Source organism: Mus pahari, chromosome 3 (genome assembly GCF_900095145.1).
Source record: "Mus pahari chromosome 3, PAHARI_EIJ_v1.1, whole genome shotgun sequence".
Taxonomy (NCBI): Eukaryota; Metazoa; Chordata; class Mammalia; order Rodentia; family Muridae; genus Mus; species Mus pahari.
In genome coordinates, this window is record NC_034592.1 from 65,295,043 (window position 1) to 65,316,247 (window position 21,205).

Consider the following 21,205-nt stretch of genomic DNA (forward strand, 5'->3'; position numbering starts at 1 on the left):
TGCCTTTAATAGTAATACAAATGTTATAATGTCCTATGCAAATAGGAAGTGATTTAAACCCTGGGGAAAATTAAATGAGATGAATGGATAAGTCTATTGCAGTCCCAACGCCCAGCCATAAACATAGAATCAATAGTAAAATAACTTCTTCCTCAGTACATAGGGCCTTAACTTCTGCAATGACAGATGTATACCCCTCCCCAATTTTCTTCTGGAGAACTAAATATAGTGCAGGTTAATGGATTAGCTTGCCTTATTTCCTTCTGCCATAAAACAAGGGAAGTTATAGTATGTCCGATGAGTAAATGCGATGCGTCTATTGCTGGAAGTGATAAGCAGAATCTGAAATGATATTTGAAGGTTTATGAATTAACTCTAATAGATCAATCAAAACATCCAGTTCTACCTGTTGGCCTGAAAAGGAGGAAATATCTATCTATTAAGATTAATAAATATCTGGACAACTAATTTCACTCCTCCCTCCCCATGACCATACCATTAGATGAGCCACCTATAAAAATAAGTATCTGCCTGTGGAATAGGAGAAGCTTGGGAAATTTTTATGATCACAAATTCACTTCTTATGAGAAAAATCACATAGTTTACCAGCTGGATAATCATTTCCAATACTTCCATGGAGTTCTGTGACACTTTAAAAACCTATTGCTGTGTTTTAAAAAGGGACCAAAGCTACCAGAGGAAGAGAGGATTTATTTTAGCTTACATTTCCACATCACAGTCAGGGCAGGAACTCAGAGGCAGAATCTGAAGTAGGGGCCATGGAGGGATGCTGCTTACTGACTTGCTTTTCTTGCCTTGCTCAGACTGCTTTCATATGCAACACAGAACCACTAGCCCAAGGCACTCCCCACAATGGGCTGAGTCCTCCTCTATCAATACACTAATCAAGAAAATGCCCCACAGCCAGTCTGGTGGGGGGTATTTTCTCATTTGAGGTTCCCTCTGCTCAAATGACAATAGCTTGAGGTCAAGGTTACAAAAAGAAAAAAAAATTTCTGCAACTTTCCTTCACAGGGAAGTTCAACAACTATTCCAACCCAGGACAGAATGGCTGAATTTGGGGCAAACACTGATAAGGTGCAGCTGAAATTTGCCTACAGCTACCTAGCTTCATGGTCTTGAGACCTTCCTGTAGATCCTGTATTTTGTGAAAATACATATTGTGCTGAGGAGGAAGGCATTCTCACTCTGTGGGGCTAGAGCCCAGCATATGGCATTGCTCTGAGCACTGAAACACTGAATGAGGAAGCAAGCGAACCCCAAAAATGTGCCACTCTCCTTATAAAACATCTTTGCTTCTCAGACATGTGAAAACTGTGTCATAGCAACAGAGGAGGCTTGGTTGCTAAGCTTTTTAAAACAGGTGATGGCCCATCTGTAAGATGATTATCAACAACAAAATACAGGCTGATCTTCTTATATACACAAAATAAGACACATGACACAAGGCACAATTATGTCAGAATAGCCTCATGGTATAAATAATCTGTACCAGAAGCCTTGTTTATTTTCAAAATAACTTGGTGGGAAAATATAAACAAGTCCACATTTAGGTGACCTCGATGCTAAGTAGATAAATAGATCGTGACCAGGAGCAAACCTAGTTACTTAAGCCTCTGACTCTAACACAATTAACTTCAGAAACATTTCAACTTCGCAGCTTCCCACACTAGAAAAGGTTCTCATAGTAGCTCTCAAAATGTTGTCTAGATAATTCCTCCGTGACACTGACTAAGTGGGTGTGTTGTATTAAACAGAAGAGGGTAAAGAGGAGGCTTTGATTTGGCATTAGAGGGAAATGATCAAATGGTACAGACACCAATGCTGACCAATTGTCACAGAACTGCAGAGCCCAGGGTGCCCAACTCAACTGAGTTACTGAGTTGCTGGAAAGCTGCAGCTCAGTTCAGTTGTTTAATGGGTTTCTTTCGCAGTGGGCATCCTAAAGCAGAACGCGGCACAAAGGCAGCACCCCCAGTCCGCTGTGCCCCAAATCTCAGCATCAACCTGCCAGGACTCGGTACTCTGGAAACATCTTTTAAAGGCTGTAGAAAGAACTCTCCCAACACAAAACTCAGCTATGAGGACCTCTCCTCGCTCCTTCGGGGAATGAGTGGGTTGTTGTTTACTCGGGTTAGTGGATTTTAGAACTCCATTGTTTCTCTGAAACACGCAGCCCACAGTTACTGCTTACACGGGATTATTATAATCTAGCCTGAGTACTGACTGCTGACAGCAGCAAGGTAGTGCCCTTTGTTTGCCAAATTTTTGTTTTCCCAAGAACCAATCCTACTTCATAAAGATATGTTTCCAGGATACGTGTAATTATGCTGCGTCTAACATCTGTTGCTTTGTGTTTCCAGAGCCTCACAGAGCCGAGATAAGGATGAGGTTCTAAGTCTGTGCTAACGGGTGGATGACTAAAGGAGTAAACGATTTAATACTCAGAGCACGTATGTAAGAGCAGGTTTGAGCAAGAGCCACAGTTCCGTTTCACTACTTTCTGATACGATTAAGTCATCTGGATCTCTCTTTATATTGCTTTCACAGGGCTATCATCGTTTTTTCAGTATCTTGATTTGTTCTGAGTCACCTTTCCTATGAGTTCACATAGGGATCTTGGGGAGCCTTGTACTTTTCGTGTCTTCTAAAGCCAGCCACCTGGCATAAGGAATCACTTCTGGTCAAATATAGCTGGAAAAAAAAAAATACTGGCAGCCTCATTTCTAGTATTTCACCCTCAGGTGCACAGTGGATTCAGGTAACAGCAGGCGCTGCCTTTGCAAATGTAGGTCAGAATTCTGACTGAGCTCAAATGTGGCTTACTCAGACCTGAATGAAATAGAATGTCCACCTAAGTCACTTCTCCCCTTGGCTAGTAAATGATTTAGGTGTGAGACCAAGAATCTGGTAGCTCAATGCAGGTCCCAACATTAGAAGTGATTATTTACTGCTAAGACCTGCATCTAAGATTTAGAATGAAAGGAATACTGGTCCTTTGTTTGTTTGTATGGTTTTGGGTTTTTTTTTTTTCTGTACCTAAATGTGAAATAAGCATATAATGAATGTCAAGAGACCAGAGAGTAATATGTGTCTGATATCAACAATCACATTAGTAACCATGTTAATTAATTTTGCTAAACATTGACAAGAGCAAGCAAAGTCATGACATGGTTTGTAACAGGCACTCAGGTATTTTTTTTTCTTGCTTTTCTAGTCTGTAAAACTAAACATTTATATTCACCCTGTATTCAGACTGACTAGAATGGCCAAGTTCCTCAGAGCCAGAGCTTTGAGAACCTACTTAGAGTGAAAACAAAATTAAATCCCTTTTTACAAATTATTTCAATATGCCTTATTTCACTTGGATGCCCTAATAAACCTTATTTCTTGGTAGTTGTTTTTTAAATATGCCTTTAAAGAAAGTTAAAGATAGCCATTGTATTAAAATCAAAAGATAAGACTAACCACACAGTTAGGAGTAAAAACTCACTTGCAGATTAGGAAAAGATTTAATTACAGTTTTGCAGTAGATTCATCCATTGTGGACTGTATGGCCCAGAATTCATACATTAATGCCCAACCAGCACCCAGTGGGACTATGTTTGAAGAGCAAGCAATGAGGCCATTAACTAACCTGAAATGACATCTCAAGGGAGAACTGGTCTGCTTCTATATAAGAAAACAAGATTTTCCTTCTCGCTCTCATTAGCTCTTACTCTTTTTCTCTCCTGCTCCCTCTCTGTTCTCTCTCTCTCTCTCTCTCTCTCTCTCTCTCTCTCTCTCTCTCTCTCTCTCTCCCTCCCTCCCTCCCTCCCTCCCTCCCTCATTTTCTTTCTTCTGCTCTCACCTATTCATTTGCTTGCCCTCTCTTGCTCTCTTCAGATACCAGGGTAAGGCCAGATGAATATTCAGCAAGAAGGCAGCTGCCCAGGAGACCAAGAGAGGTACTTCAAGAACCAACCCTAGTGGAACCTTAAACTTCCAGTTTCTGAAGTATGAGAAGAAAGTCATCTCTGCTATTTAACCCTGTGTGCTGTCTGTGCTCTCAAGGCAGCTCCAGCCAGGTGGTGCCTCTCCTTCCTCACCTTGCCCCCACATTAATTTCTTATTACATAACAGTTCTAAATTGTCTTCTGTGGGTGATCCACTGTTTTTTGTCATTATATGGAAACCTGGCGGACACACAACTCAATCACATCGCTTCGTTCAGTCTGGGGTCCAGTACCTCCCAGTGTAAGTGCTGAAGAACTGTTAATGCCAAAGAGGAAATACTTTCAATGCAGGCCTATGTTATTATTATTGATTTGAACTATTGAGGTATATGGAGAGACCACTGAATTATTTTGGGTACCAATCATCAAGATAGCAAGGGCTGCAAAACAGTCTGGAGACATGGATTAAGGTGACTAAGAACTTGTTTAAGAAATGATAGTATCATTTACAGTAGGACCCACACTGTTTGCCAAATGGGTCAAGTTGAAATCTCTTGCTATTCTGGCTTCAGATTTCCTTGGGTGTGTTTTTGGTTTTTGTGTGTTTGTTTTAAGTCTTCAACTAGAGCAAGGGCTGGTGCTTCTCTGAGCTTCCAAAGAGCTCCAAGACTGAAATGCATTACATGGATCTGTAAAGGTGCTCCCTATCCCCAAAGTGACCTCCTAGGAAGTGGGGACCCTCAGCCCTTTCAGATCATTCTTTGCCCACAAATGTCATCCTTTCCTGATTCAAAGGCTGAAGGAAATGCTTGAGGAAGCTCCTGGATGGAGTGATTCTAGCTCACACAAAGTATTCCCCCAATTTTAGGACTCTGTCCTTAGAGGCTCCCATGTTAATGATTTTAGAATCTCATAAAAATGACTTGATGGTGTAAAGAGACAAAAGAAAGACGACTTGGGTTGATTCTGTAAGTTTTCCCTAAAAGCAATCCGGTCAGATGTTTATATTATGTGCTTCCTATTAGCTTTCTTGCCCAAACCAGTTTGAAATTGTAATCATCTCTGACAGACAGTACTTCTGTAAGACATACAACATACAAAGTGTAAAGTAGCAAGGAGGTAAGGAAATAAATATACTGTTGTGATGGAAGGATTCAATAAAACTATGTGGATAATTTGTAATAATTTATTATAAAAAAGAAATGCACTGTCATGTAAGAAGCCTTGCACAGCCCCACTGCTCGATCAAGTCTTGCATCGTTGGCTTTTGAATTTAAATTTAAAATGGTTCTTGACCTTAACTTACTCTTATATCATCATCCATAAACTTAAAAAATATTAAAATTCCACGCTTAAAAGGACCCTTTAATTTGGAAATATTTATTATCCTATGGCACAACTAGATTTTCTTCTCATATACAGGGGATCAGAGAGACAAAAGGAAGAAATCCAATTATTTAAAGCAGTAATCCCTTAACACTAGGATTTTGTTTTAATTATGAAGAGTGTGTCTTATTAAAAACAAAACAAAGCCTTGTCCTTTAAGGGAAGAAACCCGATGTTTCTCTAGTGAACATGTACACAAGACTTCCTACGTAATGCTTAAACAAATTAATTTTGCTATTCTTCTATCTCCCATGGTATTATTGACTTCCTAAAAGAGCATCAAAAAAATAATTACAGGCCCACCTGCTCAGGGTGGCTACAAGACATGACACAATCTTAATAGAAATATGTTTCTTTCTATTGTCCCCACCCTTGTGAGTACGGACAAAATTTACCATGCTAAAAGCTAACCAAGGTAGAGGACATTCTCACGGGAAACAGCTAAGTAGTCTTTTATATAGCAAATATCACTCCATATATACACAGCACTTGAAAACCCGTGTCCCCAAGTCTTCTTTCCCCTCAAATACCTTACGTAGTGGTGTAGGGGAGATTGTGCAGAGAACTAGGGAGATGTGACAAAGTGAGCTGTCTACTCCTCGGGAAAAAGGAAGTCACTGGAACACCCCCTATTCAGTTTTGCTTCAGTTGTACAGGGAGACAAACTAAACCACAATCTGTGGAAACGATATTCCCTTTGGACTCAGCCCACCAGCCCACTTAAGCAGTTGAGTGTTGGGCACAGAAGGCTGTAGCAGATCCCTATTTCTCAAGGGACACTCCTGTCCCAGGCTCTCCTATTTCAGGCCTAGATGAAAAGCTCCTCCAACACACAGCTTCATATGGGTCTTATCCTCCAAACGGACTATTGCAAGGATTCTAGTCTACCACCCCCTGCCCGGTAGAACTGAGTTCTGGATGAGAAGTCACACAGATGCCACAGCAGCCAAAGCTGAGCCATGAGAGACAGGCACAGAGTGTGATGTCAGCCAAGTGGTGGCAAGCAGGGGAACAGAAGGTGATTCTAATGATGTAATCCACCCAAGGGACAGAGAGGGGCTGAGGGAAGCCAGGGCCACTGAACTAGCATGGAGATGTTGGCATTGCTGACACCCTGAGCCTGGAGGAGGCCAATAGCTGAGACAGAAAAGCATAATCATATCAACACCACATATCTTATGAACAGGACCATGCCTGCTACGTGTGTTTGCCCTATCAGCTTAGGGTTAGTAGTAAGCATGGAAGTGGCATATTGAATTGACAACACCCTCTAATAAAATCTAATTTTCCAGCAGAAAATAAGGGCATATGCTACTGAATTCAAAGGAAGTTTTGGGGTTTTCATTTCACTGATATTCTAGATTCACTTAAATGCCACACACAAAACAAGATGCCATACTACTTTCTTGGAATAAATATGTTCTATAAGTAGAGAAGACAAGACAATAAAAGAAAACAAAAGAAAATGCCAGTGTGAGTTATTAATTTCTGCTCTTTTCTGACAAGGTGGTGCCAAGAGAAGCAAGAAAGGACTATTGTAGTCAGTGGCCTCTGTTTTCTACAGTCTTCTCCAGTGACTGTAAAGACAGACTTCAACACTTCATGGATTTTTCACTTCCAGTTCTTTTGCCTGACCTAGCATGACCACCAAAAAACACCAAGAAAGACTGGTATCCAACAAGATATGAGCCAACCAGAGCCATGTCACTACTGTGTGTGTGTGTGTGTGTGTGTGTGTGTGTGTGTGTATGTGTGATCAAGTTTATAGAACCGTATCATGTACAACAGAAGGCAATGTGTGCTTGAAATTTAGAAACCAAATGGATCCATTAAAAGGGCATCTTTTATTTTCAAATGTCGATCAATGAGAGAGGTGAAAAGGCACAGTCACAAAAGGGGGCTTTTTAAAATACCATGTGTAGTTAGTGTCTAATTCTGTCTGAATTATGAGATAACAATGCTAGTATTGATATATAAATCATAAAAGGGGTGTAACATGGTGGAATATTATATATTTGCATTTAAAACGTGATTGGAAAACTCAAAACCTAAAGCGGAAATAGTAGATACCACCACAAAGCTAGCAGATGTTACTTAGGGTCATCTGTACAAAAACATAAGCATATGCCAAAGAAATCTGACACTATCATAGAATCAGTTGGTGACTAAAATAATAGCAGCTCCTTATGGCAATATGGTAATATCCATATCAAATGTACAACACATTATGTTGCAACAGTGTATGCAGACAAAAGAGCATTGCTAGCAGCAGTGATGACCAGGGCTCTGACCAAGTCGGAAAACAGAACACAAGATTATTTTCAGGGTGCAAAATAAGTGGTAAGTTGAAAGTGATGCATGGTTTGAATTTTCAGAGTTGGTAGTACATCAGCCTTCCTTTGACTTCTATAAGCACAGAACAGACCACACAGCAGTAACTGTGTCTTTATAGGAACCCCCAATGTGGTTTTACTTAAGAGTTATGTCAGAGTTGGGTGTTATATTTAAATTTTATTTATATATGTATGTGAGTGTTCTATTTGCTTGTATGCTTGCATGACAGAAGAGAGAATCAGATCCCATTAGAAATGTTTGTGATTCCCTCTGGTTGCTGGAAATTAAACAAACACAGGACCTCTGGAAGAGAAGCCAGTGCTCTTAACTGCTGTGCCATCTCTCCAGCCCTGATGCACCTATTCTTAAAGCCAATGATAATACTAAGTCTAGGCTATAAATAAGAATCCCTTAATCAATGGTTTTAGTGTGATGCCCCATATCTATTAGCCAAGCAATATGTAACTGCTGACTCAATATCTTACCATTACGTACCAGACAGCCAAAAAAGTGTGGCATCTACTTAAGAAGGCTGAAATCTTCTATGACACTACTTTAGGCATAATTATGTTAGCAATCAGTAACTTACACAATGAATACTAAGTAAATGTTGTTGATGAAAGGACTTTAAACACTCAAAATCCAAAAGGCACCCATAGCTTTTCTTGTTGGGATCTGTGCTGCATGTTCTGGGTTCTCAGAGCACAGCATCTCCCACACACATCAGGATGCAGACATCCAGTGAGCACCTAAGATTCTCAAATACCAAGATGACCCCAGGAGAAAAAAGGTTGACCAGTAATACACTTGTTTTCCAAGATGTTTCAAGTACTGGAAGACTTTTGGTCCTGATACAAAGAACCGACACAACCTGAAAACTGCTAACTATCCTGAGCTTAGATGCTAAAGATCATTTTCCTGAAATATGACAAATGTTAAACTTATCAAAAGTAAACAACTTTTATGGAAAATTTAATCTCTATGTTTTTATGAGAGTTTACTACTCTCATAACGTATTTAAATGAAATATTTAAATATATGTGGAATTCTTATGGGGCTATTTAAATATATCTAAACAAGATTTTAAGCAGTATTAACTCTTTATCTGCATAATGGAACATCACCAAAACATACTGCCACTGCTTTATACTTTCAATGAGTAAAATCATAAAATATGAGACCCCTGCACGTGACAACAGTTGTCCACTCCCACTGATGTTGTTCTTCTGTACAGATGGGCACAGTAGTTTGAGTAATATGTTTGTCACATCCATAAACTTACAACTGAGCTAAACATTAATATTACATTAAACCAAAATAATATGGAGATTTAAAGAAATAAATGGACTTTTGCTAATATTAAAAAGCTATAAACTTATTCTCTATATTAAAGTGGTGCATTTATAAACTGCTATATCTCACTTTTATTTTTCATAATAACTGCTAGGCATGTTCAAAGATCATAACCTTATCAAGATTTAATGATATTTTCTGAATGCAAAAGCTCTAAACTATCATTTCTAAGCAGCATCCTCCATTCTAATAAGAAACAAGATACATTCAAGGAGAAACCCTGGGACTTCTGAAAAAAAAAAAATCAAAAACAAAACTTAGGCTTGATGGGGTTCAATTTACAGTCTTCAGGAGTAATTTCTCCTATTAATGCCTTGTTCAAACAATTTTCCTTCTGCCAGGTATTTTGCTAATCCCTTTTACCAGAGGGTCTTTGGGAGGATCTGTAACAGACACAAAGCTTTGTACTTAGCTCATTTGAGAATGGATATCAGTAAGATCTACAATCCATCAATTACCTACTTTAAAAAGTGGTCCCAGGGTGCTCCCAGAGACTGAGCCACCAACCAGGGGCGTGCACTGGCCAGTCCAAGGCCCTTGACACAAATATAGCAGAGGCCTGCCTAGTCAGGCCTTAGTGGAAAAAGATGTGCTTAATACTGGAAAGACTTGAGACCCTAAGGAAGAAGGAGGCTGTTAGGGGAAGGGAGCACCTTCTCAGAGGCAAGGATGGGATGGATAACTATCTGAAGGGGGACTGCGGAGGGACTATGACAGGAATGTAAGAAAATAAAATAATAAAAATTGAAAAATAAATGATACCACCATTGCAGCACATTTTCCTTAAACCCCACAGTCTCCAAGTTCTATATGTGATAATCTTCCAGAGGTGTACTATCCCTGTGTGCACACACAGCCTCCTGCAATTCTGGTTTACTGGCCATCCTCTTCCTCCTGTAACTCATTGATCTAGCCTGCCTGCATCCTTGATTTCTAAAGTAAATAAAACTTGATTTCTAAAGTAAATAAATAAAATAAAATACAAATACAAAGAAAACAAAACCCTTAACTTCCACTAGCATGCAGACTGCAAGGCTCCTCTTTAACCCTCAGGTTGACAGAACAGGCTGGTCCCATATTCAAGTCCCGTATCATTCCTACCTCGATAGCCTCTCTATCTTCATAAGCATATGAGATTCTACATGGGCCTTGTGCTTATTCTACAGTAAGCCCAAACCTTCCCAGCACTTTTTCAAAATATTCTCGGGATTGTTTTTCTTTATCTGTGTTGCTGACTCCCAGTCAGACTCAGAGCTCACCCTAAATTCACTCTCTCGCTATTTTCCCCAGTACTCCTGCCATGGAATAAGATGTTGCATTTTTTTTTCCTTAGCTATTTGTCCATGATCATTCACAATGCCCTGTAACACCTCATCTACCCCAAATGTAAGTCACCAAGTCATTCTCTTGGTACTATACCTTCCAAGAGATTGTATATACCTTGACATGGAGCCCTTAAAACTGATTATAGTGTCAGAAACCCCAGCACATACTGAGAGCTTCCTAAATAAAATTAAAATAAATGATTTAAAAGAAGCACTAATTAAAAGTATGCAAAAATACCATTTCTTATCTCTAACACTGGTTTTGGGGAATATTCCTTTGAAGAACATTTCCAGGGTCCATCTTGGGTGGTTTACAAATGCCTGTGTCTCCAGCTCTGGGAGTGGGGGAGGAATACTAAACCTCTTGCCTCCACAGACCCCTTCACTCACAAGATAAACATATACTCAGACATTCATGGGTACACATAATTAAAATAACCAATACTAAACAGTTTGTTAAAATTCATATTTTCTTCATTTACCCAGAAATTACCAATGGATAGAAACACAACAAACTCTCATGTTAACTTTCTAAAATGGCAAAACCAGCCATATGATCTCGTCTCAAAGTTTTTAGGGCTAGAGGTAGGACCCTGAGTCTTCACTATTACTTTGTGGGATGTGGGGCCAACAACTCTGGAAGATACGAGAGGATTCTAGATTCCCTGTAGAGGCAGCATTATAAGACTTGCAGGCACCAGAGTTAGACTGCCAACCTTTAGATCCAATCAACTCCATTTACTAGTAAGGCTTGGGGCAAGATCATGCTGAGAATATCAGGGATAAAATTCCCTCTTAGATGACAATGTCGGGTTGCAAAGGTAAAACAATAAAAAACACTTAACACAGAGCCCGGTGGTATAAACACTAATTGATGTGTGTTCACTATTTGCAGCCAAGCACAGGGCATTGTTGTATAGCAGCAGTAGACATTGGCACAATACCGTTTCTGATACACAGTCTTGGAGCATTCACACAATCCCCTGATGCCAACTGGTATGTTAGTTTAGACCTATCCTTGTGCTTACTGTAAGTGTACAGTACTATACCAATCATGCAAAAAATAAAATAAAATAAAAGTATTTAGTCTCTGTGCGTGTCTGCCTGTCTACTTGTCTGCCTTGCTCTAGATTTAGTCTAAAATCTTGTTTTCGTGTCAAGCATTAGCATGAGGTTCAATTTCCAGCAATGGCCTCTCCTTCCTCTCCTTTTCCTGACTTCTCCTAGCACACCCTCACTTTGGGAATTCTAAACTTGATGGAAGAACCATAGCTGATTTATCCATGCAACTTGAAGTGTTAGCATCTAGTCACAAGATACATAGCAGAAGCTGTAACAAACACACGATTGTGATGGACAATTGAACTTCGAGACCTCATAACTGCAAAGTGCAGTGGACTTGTCTGGTCCTCTAAATCCCACTGGCAAACTCCAGCATATTCAAACATGCCCCAGCCAAGGCAACCATAGCTGCTTGCACCCAACAGTACTCTGCTGTCTGTACCCATCACCTTGGCTCTTCCAGTCTTTGTCGTTGTCATGTGTACATTTCTTCAGTCCTCTGAAGGGCCCCAAGCTCTGGACAGTGCCATCTGCTTCACAACTCTAATCTACTGACCTTCACCACCCCAAGCCCCAGGTGCCTTTTACTGTGTGTCCCTGAGGGGCCAGTGTTCTCCCAGGAGCACTTGTGTACCAGCTTCATTCACAGAGCCCTCAGGAGTAGAAAGAAAGGAGAGGGAAAAGGAAAATAAGATAGGTTAAGTTGGAACATGTTTGCCTTCAAATGGGCTCTTCATCTTTTGGAATAAATACTAGTCTACAGAATTTCACAAGGTCCAAGGAGCCAGATAGGATAATGATCATTTCAAATCAGAAGCACATTGATAACTGTCAGATTTGTTCGAACAATAAACACAGTGACTGTGGTGAACAGTACAGTGGTTTTTACACACTATCACTAGCCAATTAACCCACAAATAACAAAAGCCATCTTGTATACACAAAACACTTTAGAGTAACTGCCATTTTGGCATTTCCAGATCAGCCTGGTTAAGTTTTTTTGTTTGTTTGTTTTACCTTCGGATTTGAATCGAAACTTGAGATCCCCTGCCTTGGCCTCCAGAGTGCCACCAAATGGAGCCTAGGACTCAGTTGCTTTTCTTGTTAACAGGACAGTCAAAGTGTATGACTCCCTCCATTCTACACTGGGATAAACATTTTGAAAAGTATACTTTCCTGGGTAGAAAAATATATTAGAACTAAATCCTGAAAATAGAGAAAACTTAACCTTATATTTTCTTTTCTCTTTTCTCCTTAGAAGTACTGGGTTGGGGATTGACCCAGACCTCATAAGCATCCTCTCCCTGAGCTACATCCCTAGCTCAAAAATGAACATGCCCACTCTCCGTGTTATTACAGCATTGTCTAACGAATTTTCCACCAGCCTTTTACATACATTAAACTAAGATAAATTAAAATTCAATCTTATTTCAAATTTTGTTCTTCTATCTTACTAGCCATATCTCTGTTGTTCAAATAGCCACAGGTAGAACATGGGACCTGTATTGGCCAATTTTAAATGCATCATACCTCAAGGTCCAACTGTCAGTCCTATAAGAGAGATGTCACTCTACATTTATTTTATGTTGTGATTTTTCTTTGTTTTGTTATGATGTAGACCAATTTATCTTAATAAAAAACAAAAGTCTTGGGAAATTTTCACATGATAAATGGGAAGTTTTAAAAGTGTATTACCAGGTAAAATACAGTTACTACATAAAACTGAATCTTTCTCTAGGTCTCTTGAGAAGCCCTTCAAGTTTGGTGGCTTTGAAACATACCACACTGAGATGCTTTCTTATTAGTGCGCAGAGTGACAACTCAAAGCACCATGTCTTACTAATTACTGCCTCCCTAACTCACATGAGGAATAGGTCACTGGAGGGGTTAGCCCCTCCTTCCATTATTCGTGACCACACGGCCCTCTGGCAGATGTCTCAGTTTGGATGGAAGGCAGAGCTCTGAGTATCTGTTTCGCTTACATCTGTTCCCAAACAGCTTAGGCAGATTAATACTTAGCACAAGCCCTGCCCAGCTAAATCTCCAACTCCCATTAAAAAAAAAAAAAAAAAAAAAGATCACTTCTTTTCCTCATTTTCACATTGTTCCACATTACCTTTCTTTTTGCTAAACTTCCAGTAAGTAAATGTGTTTCTATCAACTTAAAGACAGAGAAAACCATTTTGCCTTGTAACAAGAGACACTTTCGAGATTCTCCCTGAAGCCTGGCTTTCTTAGATTTTTCTGGTCGCTGATCTAATTCTCTGAGCTCAGAGCTGTGGTGAGAAATTAATTTTTTTTTTGAGAAAACAACTTTAAAATGTATCAGAAGTAGTAAATATGTGAAAATAGAGTTGGAAACCATAATTAAAAATTGAAACCCTCACCCTTGCTCTCTTACCTCTTATTCTCTTGCTCTGTTGCTTCCCCTCTCTCCGCCTTCCCTTCTCCCCTCTTTCCACAGGGCCATGGCCTCCCTCTACTTCTCTACACTTCTCTGCCTTTCTACAATAGATGCCTTAAAACCAAAAGAAAAAAAAAGAAAGAAAAAGAAAGAAAGTAAGTAAGAAAGAGAGAAAGAAAGAAAATGAAACCATCACTTTATGTAAAAGTATTTGAAACATAACATTTTAATAATATTATAGAGTCTGCTCAGAAGTTTGGTAAAGATCACATAAACATAAAATAAAACAACGTTAAGATGGGATGAGATGTCACTTCTGTCCATCACGAAAAATCTGCTAACAAGTAGACAATGTCTGTGAAGAAGGCCCAGTCCATTTTCTATCATGTCCTAGTGCTAGAGAACTGAAGGGCACTCCTGTTTCCCACATGGTCCTTTTAATGAGAAAGTCATTAGGTTTCAAAGGTTCTGCCAAAAATCAAAAACACTTCTCCACATATACCAAAATGCTGAATCCCCTGACCATTCAAAGCTTACTCAGTTTTTTCCCATTGGACAAAATATGTCCCGGTTTTTATTCTTTTAGTTATAGCTTTACAGGTGATCGGAACTGATGCTCTTTTGAAACTTTGCTATAATACAAATCCTTCATTTTGCATCTAAATCAACTGTTGCTCATCCAGGTTTGCTGACTTGTCTATGCTACATATACACTTGCAGGTCCCAGAGTTAAGACCTAAGAGCCTTTCATGTCTATGCCTGAACTATACTCAAACATATATGCAAACAGGTGCCAGAAATGTAGGGGCTCCAATAACATATTCTCACACTCCAAGTTGTTGATTTTTGTAAATTATGGAGTTAACTTGGTGAATTATGACCATCATTTGTAATGAAAATCAGAGTGACCTTCACAGATCAATGGTGAGATTTGCTTCTTTGAAATTTTCATTTTAGAAGATCATATATCTGCTTAAGTGTGTGTCATACTTTTCTGTTCACCCAGAGCCCTCACTTAAGAGCAATGAGAGAGAAGAGAGGAGGCATATTCCCAACATGAGGAGAACTGGGGGCTATTGATAGATGCCACAGAGATCCAGCCCAAACACATTTGTAAGTGAAGTACGACTAAGCTTGACCTGGCCCAACTTCACCATCCCTTGTTTACTTTATCTTGCTTTTTATATGGGAAAGAAATAACACCTCATCACACAGTACATTAAATATCTTTGTGATCAGGATGTACAAAGTCTTGTGTCTTCTACTTTAATATAACAATCCAAATTAAAGATGGTCATTTGACAAACACGTGTTCCTAGAAGTATGCCATTGGTTGAGACAATGCAATAGACAAACATTATTATTGAAAATTTTGAACTCTGGAGACATCTGAGCTGGCAAAGGCACAGGCTACCAGTCATAGTGTAAAACAGGTGGATTTCAACAGTTCTGGCTGAACGGACCTGATCTATACTCTACACAAGACTGGGCCTATCAACATAATGGATCGAGGAGAGGCCCACAGGCCCTATCTTTCCATGATGAGCTGTGGGCTACTGATGGATTCTGAAGGAGGAGAAGTCACCTTCTTCAATTGTTTACCCACTGAGAAGCCCATTGGGCTGGAGGGGATAGATTTAAATTCATAATCACACAGATGATCCTCACAAAATTCCATGGGACTCAAACATTTATTGTATGAATTATATAGAGAAGGGGATGTTGATAGGGATGAGAAACTTTAGAAGAGATTACAATAATCAGAATGTACTTTATACATATATGAAATTGTCAAAGAGCAAATTTAATAAAAGCTAAAAGAAACAGGCAAATGTCATGTGTATTTGCCCAAGACTTTGAGATTCCCTGTGAATCTTGGCACATTATACCCAGCCCATTTGGACTCAGAAATCTCACCTGATTCCATTCTAATATCTGTAGGACATTGCTCCCTTTTACGTCCCAGACAGCTGGCTTGCCAACTACCTTACACCAGCATGAATAAACTCATGTAAGATCCACAAGTAAGGCGGTCACAATTTTCAGTCCTAATCAGAAGATCATCAAGGACTATTGCAGCAATAAAAAATACCATTCTCTGAACTGGATAATGCCTTACGGTTCATATAGTTTATATGGCAGTTCCAGACTCCTGGTCTTTATGACCCCGGAGCTGAGCAAAACAGGAACTCCCTGCTAGACCCTCAAAGCAGAGAAAAGAGGCAACGCTAACTATTACACTAGAAATCCGGGAACAATATACAGTAAAAGACATACAAGGAGCTTGTCCTCTAATGAGAATGGAAAGCTGATTCCTGTCTCCATATATGAACCCCAAATGCCTAAAGAGAATAAGGGAAACAAATTTAAAATGAATCTTCATTAGTTTTAATGAGTGCAAACATGGAAGCATTGAACAAAGAGAAGAGGAAGCCAATTCCAGGTGGCAGGAGTCACATGACAATCACAGTCCATGGAATTCTATTTCTGCCACCCTGTCTATCACAAGATGATGAAATTTGATGAATGCACTGGGAAATAAAGATGAAGAGACGGGCAAATGTAGATCATTGCAACCTCATGCTGTGTTAGCCCATTCCCTACTACTCAGTGGGTTTTTAAAGAAGTAAATGTGGTCCCATTAGGCAAATGGGGAGCCATGGAGATAGACTCACTCACTCTGACCAAGAAATGTTCACTTTAATGTGGATTATATTGGAAATGTTCCTTAAGAACATTTTTTATAAAGAATTCTGGTCCTTAAGGTGGAGAAAGATGATCGTCCTATAGGGGATGAGTGGATAGCTAGCAGTGCTCATCATGGTACAAGGCACTCGGTAAAACTGAAGCTCACGAGACAGCAATCCATCATGAACATGCTCATTCAGTAAACTTTCTCCTTGTGGCTGGTACATGCTGGAACTAAGAGTAAATGAAACAGATATTCTGGCCGTCTTCCTCCATCCAGATCTGGACTTCATCATCCTTCACTTTCTATGTGCACTGAAGCAATGCTCTCCTTACCCCTGCCTACAGATTGTTAGCCTTGAATACAAGACAGGGAGCTGAGGAAAGTGAATTCTAACCTCCTTCCCTGAAGGATTGGTGGAAGAAATGAGTCAGGCTAAGGCAAAGGCCAAAGATCCTGCCTAAAGTCTTCATCTCTAAGCTCAGGCCTGCTCCCTCAATATGCCCCCTGGAGCCGAGGCATAGTACCTCCTGCTGACTTACTACTAGTACCAACAGTTCTTTCTGGACCCACATCTTATTTGATCTTTGGAAATGAAGAAACCCCTCTTATCCATCAGCATCTGTCTGAAACTGGGCATAGTCCTGACCCCAATATACAAGCACTGTAAAAATAATAACAGTTGATTGATCAAATATCAATGATAGCTACAAAGTGACTTTCAGGCAAGTAGTAATGCAATGCGGATATACTTGACAGTTGGCTACACTGTCTGGAAAGCATATGTACTCACAACAGACAAGACTCCCTGGAACATAGACCTGAGATATGGCAAACATCCATATTGCAACCATAGGTGGGCACAACTGGAATGAAATTAAAGCCAAAGCCATTAACACAGCAGAGGTATGGAAGGTGGGTGTTTTCAATAAGGATTCCATGGGCCATCATTATTGAGAGGGTTTGGAATAGAGATACTGTACATTTAAATCAATTTTAAAATTAAAAAAAGAAAATCATGGCAGAACTTTATATTTTCTACTGAATTAACCCTGAGTTTCTTGCCATCAGGTCCCTGTTACTTTTGAAATATTCTGGTACATTCCTGACTGATGCTCATCAGTTTCAACCCCAGGCAACAGCCTTTCGTGCCTGTTCTTCATTTAAGCCTCCAACCCAAACTGTCTTTCCAACTCCCATCATAAATTTGGTGAGATGACCCGTTTCCTCCAAATTCACATCCAATTGGAACCTTGAAAAGAACCATATTGGAAAAATTGTCTGCCATTGTAATTCAGCAGGGAGATTACCCTAGACTTAGGGTTTCTCGTGACCTCAGCGGATACTGACCTTATAAGAAGGAGCGAGAACACATGGAGACAATCTGAGTCCATGTGAAGATACAGAGTCATGTAACCACAAGCCAAGAAATACCAAGAGACACTAAGTCTAAAGACATGAGGGAGGGCCTTCAGAGAGGTATGGAAACTGAACTCAGGACATCACACATCCCAGACAATCAGCCATACACTCTACCACTGAGTTACACCCCAGGCCCTCAGCTATCTTGCTTTCTAACAATACTGCAAACCCTTATGAAATACCATTGTGCTCAATTTTCTTTTTTTTCCTCCCCCTAAATTTTGGGGAACTAAACAGCTAATTGAGCCTTTATGATATTTCCCCTATCATGAACAGATCACTTTCCTTTGAGGGCACTGAAATCCCAGTGGATCTTTATATCATCCCACAACATACTGGTCACTTCATATCTGATGCCTGCCTACCTGGGCAATGTCAGCCTTTGGAGTTCTGTCTTTAGGTGTCAGGCAAAGATGCTAGTCCGTGTAGTCCTCGTGTTGCCTCTGCAAACCATTCAGTAACATACCTGAGCACTAAGTACAGAAGCTGACAAGGGAACAACTGCTCACAGGATTAATATCTTCCTTAACAAGACCAAATGCACTAAACTGAAAACATCCCTTCATTAAAAAAAAAAAAAAAAAAGGCCAAACTCATTGCTGGTGTGTTTAAGCTTTCCACCTCAGCCTGAAGACACTCACACAAACCTCATCTTTTTAGAAGATAACACAACTCCAACTCTTGCTCTAAGTCAACCTTGAACCCAATATGGGAACTGCATTCAGAGTCACTTACCCTGTCAACAAGACCACCAACTAATCCCAGTTCCAGCAGTAATGGCCTCCATAAGATACATTAGTGTCTTCCCTCATCATCCTCAAGATGAACAAGTTAGGGAAGATCATGGGGTATTTTGTTTCTCAATAAAACTGCTAATATACTTGGAGTTTAAAAATGTAGTGCTCTGATAACAGCTCGTATACACCATGCAATAATGTTCAAAGACCTCATGACCCCAGCCCCACCCTGGGAAGTTAGGCACCTGCTAAGCAACAGCAGCCATGGTTTCCTCTACCACACATTTCAACACTACGTTTCTCCTACATGTGGTGGTTTGGCTATGCCTCTGCTCTGGAGCCCCCATTACTTAGTCTTCATCACCCGTTATCCATGATAATGCACCATCAGAGTGCTTTGCTCATACCATCACCTAATGACTAGTCTCTACCCACTGGATTTAGTAATGTGCCTCTTGGGCTGTTCTACAAATACATGTGCCAGGTTTCCGAGGCTCCTGGTTTAAATACTAGGTGTTAATTGCAAAGAGAACTAGTGTGCTCTGTATGTAGAGAAAGAAAACCAAAGGGTCTTAGGGTAAAATTAAACACTTGCAAACTTCGGAGTAATAAAACTGTCATGAGAGCTTTTTAAATTCTATTACCAGGAGTGCTAATTAAACTTCTTTTTCCTCAATCACCACTCAGTACAAAATGGGATTTCTTTCCTCTTGTCACTATTTGTCTTTGTGCTGTAGCAGTGACCTGCATGGGAGGGTGGGGTGTGGTATTGTTGCACTGCAGTCTCTAAATGCTGTCAGCTTGTAGCTTAAATTGGTTCCTTGGGCTAATCGAGATTCTACTTACAACATTCATATTCCCCAACTCAGGCTGATTTACAGGCTAAAAGAAAGATTCCACATCCCGCACCTTGCTTGTCATATTAAAGAATCTAAAGAATCGGGAAAATACTTCTTCACCTTGGGTTTTTAAAAGCTGTGAAAACATTTTACTTAAAGCCCAAAGTAGCTTTGTTTGAGTGAACAACACTGCACAGGTGGCTCAGGTGGAATTCACACTCCTCACTAAAGCTGGTCCCTGACTGGACAAGAAACTTTCAAACAATGACTTTTCCATTCTATGAGAAACCGTGGCACAAGAAGTATTTTTTCCTCTGGAGGCGGAAGGAATCAGCTGTTTTTAATTTCATAAACTCGTTGCTAATTAAAAACAGACTGTGAACCACATTCTACTGTTCTCCAAGACACGTCTAACTGAAGACGACCTGAAATATTTCTACTTCAAATTGCAGCATCGCATTTTTTTGTAAAAAATAAATAAATAAATAAATAAATAAAATAAATAAAAATACTTTAAGTCAATAGAAGATAAGTTTAAGTAAAGCACAAATCTGTGGTGCGATATTCTATAGAAATTCATTAAAAATAGGGTTTCAAAACTTGTTCCCTATGGAAGGCAACTTCCTGGTTTGCAACCACAACCCCTACAGGAGGCTGGGGGCGGAGGGTCAGAGGGGTGTCGGTGGCATGAGGGCGTGGCGGCTGCAGGGTGTGGGGGGCGTGGGAAGGTGAGGGCCCGCCACTCACCAGCCGGGAGCTCGGGCTGGATGCGTCGCCACCGCAGGGCCTGCTCACCCAGCACCACATCGCAGCTTTCCCTCCTGATCTCGAAGATGCCGCGCAGCAAAACCCGCTCGGGTTCAGCAGCTGCCTTTGGGGTCTCCGGAGGCGCCTCCTCCAGGGCGGCCACCCGGCTCCCGCGTCTCCCCGTGAACATGGTGACGCAGAGCTGGGCCGAACTGGGGACCCACCAGAAACCTTTGTGGGAAGGAAGAGTGACTACAGCCACTGCTTGGGCCTTGTCCCGTGCTGCCAAGGCAACGACAATAGCCTGAAGGAAGGCGTGGCGGGAGGGAGGAGCCGCGGGAGCTTTCTCTTTTGCCCCCAGAGAGGGACAGTGTCCTCTCTGGACCATGCTGCTCCAGTATGAGTTCCCTGGCTGAGCTCCGGGAGTCTGCCAGGCATCCCTCAAATTGGATTGCTTAGGCATCACCTAGTCTCTTGTTAAATGAAGTGCAGGTTCTTGTCAGTTCTAAAGAGGCAGGTGAACTTGAGTTCCAGGCCAGCCAGAGCTAAATACAGCAGTCAGGGGCACGTGTAAGACACTGTCCAAAAATAATATAAAAAATTAAAATTAAAAATAAAAATCAACAGTAAGAATCTACTTACTGGGTGACTGCAGAAGTTGCCAGCCATGAGACACAAAGGAGTTTCAGTGTGCGCAAGGCTCTGTCTACCTTCTTAGGGGTCTCCTTTGCGATTCCCCAAGGAATTAACTGTATGACTACATCTGTATGACTGCCCCGGAGTAAGAGTAAACCCCTGATTTGCATAGACAAATGTACATCTCACAAAGTTGATATTACCGTCAAGCACCTCCATAGTGTAGTGCATCTATAAAGAGACTGACCTTTCCCTGGATACCTCTTCTTCAGCCTTAAGCTCTGCCTGGATCCAGTGCTGCTGCTGCTGCTGCTG

General features: G+C 40.6%; 1 protein-coding gene across 1 annotated transcript in view; it reads right to left on the reverse strand.

Annotated features, from left to right (window-relative positions):
• The window catches only part of Cerkl (ceramide kinase like), a 96,391-nt gene extending 75,856 nt beyond the window's left edge, over window positions 1–20,535 (reverse strand). Inside the window, exon 1 of the mRNA XM_021193725.1 lies at window positions 20,255–20,535. Within this exon, the coding sequence (XP_021049384.1) occupies window positions 20,255–20,444 (190 nt within the window). The 5' untranslated portion in view covers window positions 20,445–20,535. The remainder of the gene's footprint in view (window positions 1–20,254) is intronic.
• Window positions 20,536–21,205: the final 670 nt, after the last annotated feature.